We start from the raw sequence: 9,804 nt of genomic DNA, 5'->3' as shown, positions 1-9,804 counted from the left end.
CTTTAACCATCCCCATCTGAGTTTGACCCAGTTTTTGCAAAAAAAAAAAAAAAATCCTGTAGATTAATGACGCAATATTGCCATCTGGTGGAGACCAGAAAGACGTACAATTCCACACAGTCAAATCAGCGTTTCAACATTTAGACTGTTTAAACATGGTGGAAAACGTTTGATATAATAGAGACAAGCTAAGAAAGAGAAGGGGTAAACTTTTATCAAGTTCATACAAACAAGAACATTTATTGATGTATGCAGAAGAAATACAGGATTTAAGAAGCCCATAAGTGATATTTCAATCCAGAATGACTATTATGAATTCAAAAACAGTGGGGAAAAATGATGTCATGATGTAGGTTATTAATAACTAATAAAGTAGCAATATTTTGTTATAATCTACACTCATTCATCACTTTGTTAGGTGCATTACTGTGCATAAGTTTTAAAACACCCCTCATTTCTTTAACAACATCCCAAAGTGGCCAATATTATGCTGATGGTTGTTGTGGTATATACTGGAAAATGACAAATAGGTCCAGTAAGGTATTCATGTGCAAAGATAAATGGTAATATGGTATTTAAGGTCATAAATAGAGTTCTAAAGAGCTAGAAAATCAATATTTGGTATGATCACCTTCGACACTCTCTACAAGGCAAGTTGACCTTGGGAATAGTTCTCCGGGCTTCTTATAGAATATCCAATGCCCTTTTTGGGATGTTGACTGCCTTTTTTCTCCATTCTGTATCAAGATGATCCCATACTGCTTTAGTAATGTACAGGTCTGGGCTTTGGGAGGCCAGTCCATGACTTTTACTGCATTGACAGTGAACTTTTTGTTCATAATTCCATCAATTTTGACAAGATTCCCAACACCACTGGCTGAAATTCAGCCCCAAATACTCCACAATGTTTTACAGATGTGTGTAATGACACATGTATAACACTTACTGTTGTACAGCTTTTAACCAAAAATTTCAAATTTGGAGTCATCACTCTATATGACATGTTGCAACTGATTTTCAGTTCAGTTCTTGTGTAATTTGACATATTTCAGCCTTTTCTCCCTGTTTCCTTTCCTTGAGAATGGCTTCTTGACATCCACCCTTCAAAGATACCATTTCTGATGGTGCTTCAGTGAACAGTAGATGGATCAGGTGAAGGGCCAGATGCATTTTTCAGGTTTTGTGTCAGGTCCTTCAGGTCCTCACCCCTGGACTTTTTTCTTGTTAGGATATGATCTTCAAATAAGGTTAATTTGTGTCATAAGTTTTGGTCTTGTCCAGTTTTCCCTAAAAGTTTTAAAGACACACTACACAATATGCTGAGATATGCTATGTTTTTGGGGTATCTCTTTTAGAATCACTTTGTTGGTGCAATAATACAATTTTATGCCTGTTAAAGGTGTTGTTTTCAACTAGAACAAATGGGGACAAATAAAGCATTGTTGTGTAGACACAACACTGATTGAAGTTCCTTTTTTTAATGCTTCAGTGATTCATTGAAGTCAAGTGGCTCAACAAACTTGTCAGAATTGCTCTGAAAATGGTCATATACAAAGACTGGACTAAAAATGAGTGGGAAAAACATCAACATGTCGAAAAAAAGGAGAGAAAAACTTTTAAAGACCTGAAGAAGGACTATATAACTATTGCTTAAGAATACTTGAACAAACAAACAACCTATCAACAAACCAAACAAATCAGAATGAGAAAAAATATGATTTGAGTAGCTTTGAACATGGCATGGGTTATAGTGTTTCAGAAACTGCTAATCTGCTGGGATTTTGTCACAAAATCATCTCTAGCATTTGCAAAGAATGGTCAGAAAAAGAGAAGAGATCCAGTGAGATTTATGTGTGTGAAAATGTCTTTTTTGACGGCAGAGGTCAGAGGAGAATGTCAGACCTGTTTTGAACTGACAGGAACAATTCGTTACAACCAAAGTAAGCATAAGAGCAACTTGAACGCATAACATATCAAACGTGTCAAGGTTCCACTTCTGTCAGTGAAGAACAGGAAACTGAGTCTAGAGTTTACAAAGACTGAAGATGGGGAAAAAAATGTTGTCTGGTCTGATGAGTCTGCTGGTAGGGTTAGAATCTGGCATAAACAACATGAAAAGATGGGTTTATCCTACCTTGTATCAACGGTTTACACTGCTGGAGGTGCGATGATGCAGGAGAGATTTTCTTGGGACAGTTTGGCCCCATTAGTACCAACTGAACATCATTTAAATGCTGCAGCCTACCTGAGTATTGCTGCTGAACATGTCCATACCTTCATGACCACAATGTGACCATCTTGTGATAGCTGCTCCTAACATGATAGTGCTATCATGTCAGTATGGACCAAAATTTCTGACGAATGTTTCCAGCACCTTGTTGAATCTACAGGAAGAATCAAGGCAGTTATGAAGGCAGAGAGGAGGTCCAACCCAGAATGAGCAAAATGCATCTAATAAAGTAGCCAGTGAGTTTATCTTACTACTTTACATTTGAATGACTGCACAATACTAAAATACATGTGATGTATATTGGAGGGCAGAGTGCTGCCTTTTTGTTGTCAATACTAATTAAGGACAAAAATATAAAACAGTGTGTTTTTTTGTTTGTTTTGTTTTTCATCTTTTCACTGTGTTTACTTAGAGACTTTTACCATCTCAGGCTTCTAAAGCTGGTAAAATGTCACAATCTAAGGCTCTTCTTCTGATGAATCGCAAACTTACGCAACCACGGAGTTCTTTAGACGAGCATACGTCAAAATGGTCGTGAATGAATGCCTCTAGGGGTTTGAGGGACTTTCTCATGTATGGGAAGACAAGCACGTCATCTTTCATGTTTCCCACCATGATACCACCTGCTGGTTTAGATATACAAAGGTAGCCTTCTAGTTAAACTCGGACTTATGGCGCCAGTGTGATGGCGTGATGCAAGAAAACTCAAGATGAGGAGTTCACAGGAGCGTTCCGCTTATGTTTGAGATGAAATACTTTTATCCCACCTAGGTTAAGCTGCTGAGAAGACTTCTTTCTCTTTTTTCTTTTTCTTTTTTTTGCAGTCATCTTTTTCATCAAAGAGACCTGCCATCATTGTCTGTGATTAAAAAAAAACAAAGAAAGGCAAAAAACTGTCTAGCTTAGAGAGAAATTTACTCAGCTGAAGACGAAGGGGAAGTGTTATGCATACGCATGTCCCTTACAGAACAGGAATAGGAAGTATGAAGAAGACAGGAAAAAACACAAATCCACTTCTCAAAGCAAAAGAACTGCTGCAAGCGTAAACCACACGTTTGTTCACTTTCTATGTAGGCTACGTGTGCAGGTGTTTCTGAAGGTGGCTGCATGCTGCTCTTCTGCAGAAAGGGAGTTTTGAAGCTCTGCTGGTGTGAAAGATGAGTGACTCACTGGAGAGGACTACAGACTGTCCTTTGCCGCTTCTTGCTGAGGAGTCCAGCGTGAACGAGGAGAAAGGGAATGTAACAGGACCAAGTGAGTTACGTTGGGAAGATGGAGGTCTGCCCATGGAGCTCCAGAAAGGGATGGAAACCCTACGAGTGAACAGAGAATTGACTGATGTGACACTGCGCGTTCAGGGTCATGACTTTGCTTGCCATAGAGCGATTCTGGCGGCTGCAAGTCACTACTTCAGGTAAATCATCATCTGGCCTTAACTGTGTCGTGATCTCGGGCCTACTTGTTTTACTCACAAATTATGGCCGGTCTCTACAGGGCAATGTTTTGCAGCGGTCTCAAGGAGAGTCATGAGGAACGTGTGGAAATGAAAGGTTTGGACAGCGGGACAATGCACTGTCTCTTGGAGTATACCTACACCAGCCGAGCTCTCCTCACACACTCGAATGTCCAGAGAATACTCGAGGCTGCCAGTCAGTTTCAGGTAAAGCAGCTTAACTGATCTTTGTTGCTCAATCAGGGTTTTTTTTGCAAAATCATTGTTTGCAACATCAAGTTGTTGTTTTTTTTGTTTGTTTGTTTTTTTTGCCAGGTCATTGACACTTTTTAACACCAATGTAAAAATGTAGTGAAATCAAACAGCAGAGGCAAAAAAGTTCTACAAATCTTTGAGGTGTGAATTTAGACTGTAATGACCAAGTGAACCGTTTTTTACAAAGAAATTTGACCTTAACATGTTTTTCACATAAAGGCAGCACAGCTTGAATTTAAGTCCATAAAATAAATCAGCCATAAAGTTTATAATTAATCTGACTGAAAGTTTGTTTCAGTCAAGTTTAACTTGAAAAAGGCTTTTGGCAGCATACGATCTCTTTCACCTAATTTTTAAACCATCAACACCAACGGTTTATACGATCTTTTTTATATCTGTTACATTTTAACCACCTGCATGTAAAGTCAGTTGGAACAAATGTGGCATCAAAGGAATGAAGACGCCTTGTGCTGAATTAGCAGCAGAAAGAAAACGTATTATTTCTAATCAGGATGATGGATTTGGTGTTGTGATGTGGAACTGTAATTAAATTTTTGAAACTGCTATCTGCTTCTTACTTCAGTTTTTTCCTTGCGTAAAGGGAACAAACATGTGATTGGATGAGAAATTGGTTGTGCTAAGAGGGAAGTGAAAGTTGGTCAGTTGTTTACACTCAGGATCATTTTTCCATAAGGGCTTAAATTAACTACACAGCTGTGCCACACTGCAGAGGAGGCAGGTGTTTGTGTTTGTGTGCTTCTATTTTTGCAAAAACGCTTTGGGTGTTAAATTTTGATGATAATTACTTAAGGCACTCTTGCTGGCTTTTCAGCGTAACTAAGAAGCAAGGTTAAGATCACATTAAGAGTTAGGGTTAAGATTATCATATGAGACTAAATGATCACTTCAATTTTATATCCTTAAAAAAAAGCTAATTAGGTATCTCATTTTATACCGGCTTTGTGAAAGAGCTTTGCGAATGCTTTTGCTGCAAGTAATAGATAAAAATATCCACAGTGATTCTGTTGAAATTCAGGTTGAAATTCGCAGGTTTTCAAAAGCTTATATATTCAGGCTAAGGCAATTAGGTAAGCAAAGTGGGTACCGGGGAAAACTGTGGGCCTGTTTAGTCCAAAATTCTATTACTGTCCACCGTTGGATTGTTTTCTTGCTGCAAATAAGAAAACAGTTGTTTGGTCTGATGCTCACAGACGTCTGAGGACTCACTGCATACAAATGTTTGACTATGTTATACTTTAGAAGGCATTTTTTTGCAGAAAAAGTCCCCCATCGCTTACAATGGAAGTGCACTGGGACAGAATTGATTTACAGCCATTTTACCAACAAGCAAATTCTAAGCCCTTAAAATTCAACTATAGCCGTAATTGCCAATTTGGAGCAGCTTAATCAGCTACAAATAGCTTTAACCCATGCCTTTGTTCTGTCTTTTTGTCTCTTTAGTTCCTGCGTGTGGTAGATGCGTGCTCTAGCTTTCTCAGCAAGTCTATGCAGCTAGACACCTGTATTGGCATCCTAAATCTGGCTGACAGACATGCCCTGTCAGCCCTGCGCTCCAGAGCTCAGGACTATATTACTACTCAATTCTCTCAAGTGGTCCAGCAGCAGGACTTCCTGGAGCTGCCAGTGGAATCTCTGGAGACTATCCTGCAGAGGGATGACCTGGATGTGAAGTGTGAGGAGTGTGTTTTTGAAGCACTCATGCACTGGGTGAGAGCCTGCCAGGATGAACGCTATCCCTTACTGGCCAGGTTGCTTACGCATGTACGATTGCCGCTGCTGGAGCCGGCATACTTTGTTGAGAAAGTGGAGTCAGATGAGCTGATACGACGGTGCAGCGAAGCTTTTCCTTTGTTGCAAGAGGCCCGCATTTATCATCTCTCTGGCAGGGAGGTCAGTATAAACCACTGGGCATATTGTGTTTTATTGTTGTTAATCACTGTTTGTCTCATGTCCAAGTTTCATATATGTTTGACCTTTTTAACAGGTGGTCTCAGAACGAACCAAACCACGTGTGCAGCACTTTCTGTCAGAAGTATTCTTGATCATTGGAGGCTGCACCAAAGATGAACGCTTCATTTCCACTGTCACATGTTTGGACCCTCTCAGACGCAGCCGGCTGGAGGTCGCCAGGATGCCAATGACAGAATTAGAGGACGAGTCCCAAAATAGAAAATGGGTGGAATTTGCTTGTATCACTTTCCACAATGAAGTATACATATCTGGTGAGTGAACATATTCTTTTTTTCATAGAAAGGCTTCACTTGTGAAATTGTTCTGATGATTGCTCCTTGTTGTTATTACCCGTGAAGTGTGCACTTCGCTGGTATTCAAATGTAATGAGAATTTAGGAATTTATAGTATGAACAAAACAAAACAACAGGAAGTCGTGACATTATTTCTGCTCTAACAGTTGCTGTGGTTTTAGGTGTTTCCCAACGCAGGAACTGACAGTTCTAGTTAAGTGGAACACACAGACTGTAAATGCTATGACTAGCACGCAGGATTTCTACATCTTTAATCAGCATGATAACTTCGTGCAGAGTCCCAACACAGTTATTACTAAAGACCTGGCAATATGTCAGTATTTTGGAATGAAAGCATTATTTGTACAGATAATCACAGTTTTCTCTAATGGTCTCGTTGCTGTAGGAGGTAAGGAGACACAGCATGATGTTTGGAAATACAATGGTGCCCTGGACAAGTGGATCCAAATTGAGCCCCTGTCGACTGGGCGCTGGAGGCACAAGATGGCAGTTCATTGTGGGAAAGTGTACGCACTGGGAGGGTTTGATGGAGTTCAGAGGCTTTCTAGTGTTGAGGCCTATGATCCCTTTCATAATCGCTGGATGCAGGTAAACACAATTTCTCGAGGTGGCAAAATTTTCATATTAACTACAACTGTATATATGTGAAGGGTATTGTTTGTAGTTCCTAATAAAAAGTAAGCAAAAGGGAATATCGAAAAGGGAATACCAACAACTTCAATCTGCGCAGCATTTTAATGCATTTTAAAAGCATTTTAATTCATGTTTTCAAATCTGTTTTATTTGGACAGTCTTGTTTTTATCATGCACTCTGGGTGTTCTAAGTGTTGCTCCCAGTTTTCTGCACCACCACCTTCGATGAGCGATTTCTCATCTAATATATTCTTCTTTAACCTAGTGCAGTATATACAACTCCAGTTGCCCCCAAAAGTTGGGAAGGTGTGGAAAACATACATAAAAAAAGAATTTGATGTTTTGCAACTCTCATAATAACATGTTTTATTCACAACAGAACACAGAAAACATATTGCATGTTTAAACTTATGACATGTAAGATCTTGAGATAAAAATAAGATCATTTGGAATTTCACAAAAGCAACATATTTGATGAAAGCAACATGTTTTTAAAAAGTTGGGGCAAGGAGATTTGTGATTGTGTAGCATCCCCTCTTCTTTTTACATCAGTCTGTAAATGTCTGGGAACTGAGGCCACCAGTGTTGGGATGTTAAGGAAAGAATTTTTTCTCCATTTTTGTCTGATAGAGGGTTAAAGCTGTTAAACAGTGTAGGGTCTTCTTTGTCGTAATTTTCATTTCATAATCTGACAAATATTTGCAGTTGCTGAAAGGTCTGGACTGTAATCAGGCCTGTTCAGCACACTGACTCTTCTACTGTGAAGCCATGCTGCTGTAGGCTGCAGTTTAGCATCGTCTTGCTGAAGTATGCAAGAATTTCTATGAAAAAAGGCTATCTGGAGCATACCATCAGAGACGAAGGCTTTTGAACAGAGTGCAGATAAGTCAGAGGTCACAGCGCCCATATGTTCTAAAAAGAATTTCAAATTGGAATTTGTCTGTTCTATTTTCCATTTTGTTGCAAAATCTTCTTCCAGATTTACATTTTACAGCATTCGTGGACTTTTTAGATAACTGTTGCTCAAACTCAAAATAAACAAATATTTTTTGACAAAATAGTAAAATCTCTCAGTTTAAACATTAAAATATGGGTTTGTGCTATTTGTAAATCATTGCAATGTGTTTTTATTTACAATTTACATAGTGGCCCAGATTTTTTAGAACTTAGGTTTTACTATACCTCATGTGTCACATAAGTTACTTCTGTTACTTTCGAGAGTTCAGCTTTCCTGCTATTATCTGCATTTGTATTGTATGTGTTTTCTTTTCCTGTTCAGAAATTCCATCCCATTTAATTTTTGATCCTTTGCTTGTTGCCTTACTATTTTATTTACCTCAGTAACTGGCTTATGTGTGATCTCCAGCCTGAAAGTAAAGTTTTCAGTTATGGACTTTCACCTGCCTGTGGTGTTCTATCATAAGTTGCAACTAACATCTTTTTTAAGTTAGCGTCTTTTGTTTAAATCTTTTAACTTTTTAAATTGCCTTACTGTTTTGATTCAGACATACTTATATACGCCTCTTATTTACTACAGGTGACACCTCTTGCAGTAGGTGTGAGCTCATTTGCTGCTGCAAGCTTTGACAGATGGATCTATGTGATTGGTGGTGGGCCGAATGGAAAGCTTGCCACTGATAAGGTCCAGTGCTGGGAGCCAGGGAAAGGTGGCTGGGAACTGAAAGCACCCATACCCATTGAAACTAAATGCACTAATGCTGTTACTTTCAAGAACTGCATCTATGTAGTTGGTAAGGTGTCATTGTTTAAATGCCACTAAGTACATTTACCCAGTTAACTTTAATGGTATTGATACTTGACTTTTAGAATATTGCACAGACATTCACGTGAGCTTTTTTCGATCAAAACTGCTTTTAGTTTTGATATATTTAATATATTTTTTCGACTTTTGTTATGGGTACCGATATTGTACATTGATTTGAAATCTGTCCAATTCTCTTTGTGGTCTCAGGCGGTGCCATGCATGCCATGTACTGCTACACTCCTCTATCTGATTCCTGGACCCTTGTGACTCGTCTGGGGGAGAGGGCAAGCTGTGCCATCGCTGCCTGTAACAACAAACTTTTCATCACTGGAGGAAGAGATAACAAAAACCAAGTCATCTCCACAGTGATGTGCTGGGATGTCGCCCGAGGGGTTTTGACAGAGGAGTGCGTTTTACCAATGGGAGTCTCGCACCATGGCAGTGTGACCCTCATGAAGTCCTACACACATATACACAGAATAACACCTGCCTCAGAGAGCCAGTGACACAGGCATCGTGAACAGGACTTATTTTGGTGCTAAGAGTGGTTGTAGGATCATGCATGAACAGTAAAAACATGTTCAAAGATAAGAAAATTGTTTTTTTCTGCATGCATTACAATGTTTACTTTATCTTTGTTACCGTTTTGTAACAAATTAATGACTATGATGTTTTTAGCAAACATTGAGTTTGTAGTTAAGCTTTCTCAGAAAAGTGTGGATTGATACATTACAACAGGTCACAATAGGTCTACAAACACAAATACAAAAATTAAACATTTTCTAAATCATTATCTTATAAGTTTCTTATTCACCGCCAAAGAAATTTAAAGTTGCAAATGAAAGAAAGAGCAATTCAAAAGCAACTCATTTAACTTTTGGATTTTTTTTCTTTTATGTTTTTATTTAGTAAACTAACTCTGAACTCTACACGTTAATGTTGCTTTCTTAAATGCAATGATATTTGAACGCAACACAGATTGCCTGCGTATTAACAAATAAACTGACATGTCAAACAGAACCTCTAATCCGTTTCCTTGTGAGTGCTGCCATCAAGTGGTAAAAAGTAGCTAAGCGTTATTAAGAGTTCCACAGTTTTTGTGAAAGTCGGGAAATGAAGAGACACCAGTGTGCAAGATGAACTGGCGATTAGCGAATTATGTGCTATTAACTGTTGTAATGTT

At 38.7% G+C, this 9,804-nt stretch overlaps 1 protein-coding gene across 1 annotated transcript; it reads left to right on the top strand.

Moving 5' to 3' along the window:
• The first annotated feature begins 3,270 nt into the window (after window positions 1–3,270).
• On the top strand, window positions 3,271–9,479 carry klhl6 (kelch-like family member 6). The gene is made up of 7 exons (XM_063498863.1): window positions 3,271–3,644; window positions 3,725–3,890; window positions 5,400–5,849; window positions 5,944–6,181; window positions 6,609–6,811; window positions 8,394–8,607; window positions 8,829–9,479. The coding sequence occupies exons 1-7, from the start codon at window positions 3,388–3,390 to the stop codon at window positions 9,125–9,127; spliced, it is 1,827 nt and encodes a 608-aa protein (XP_063354933.1). The 5' UTR covers window positions 3,271–3,387; the 3' UTR covers window positions 9,128–9,479.
• The last annotated feature ends 325 nt before the right edge of the window (window positions 9,480–9,804 follow it).

This window comes from Pelmatolapia mariae, linkage group LG16_19 (assembly GCF_036321145.2).
Source record: "Pelmatolapia mariae isolate MD_Pm_ZW linkage group LG16_19, Pm_UMD_F_2, whole genome shotgun sequence".
Taxonomy (NCBI): Eukaryota; Metazoa; Chordata; class Actinopteri; order Cichliformes; family Cichlidae; genus Pelmatolapia; species Pelmatolapia mariae.
This window is presented reverse-complemented; position numbering and strand designations above follow the sequence as displayed.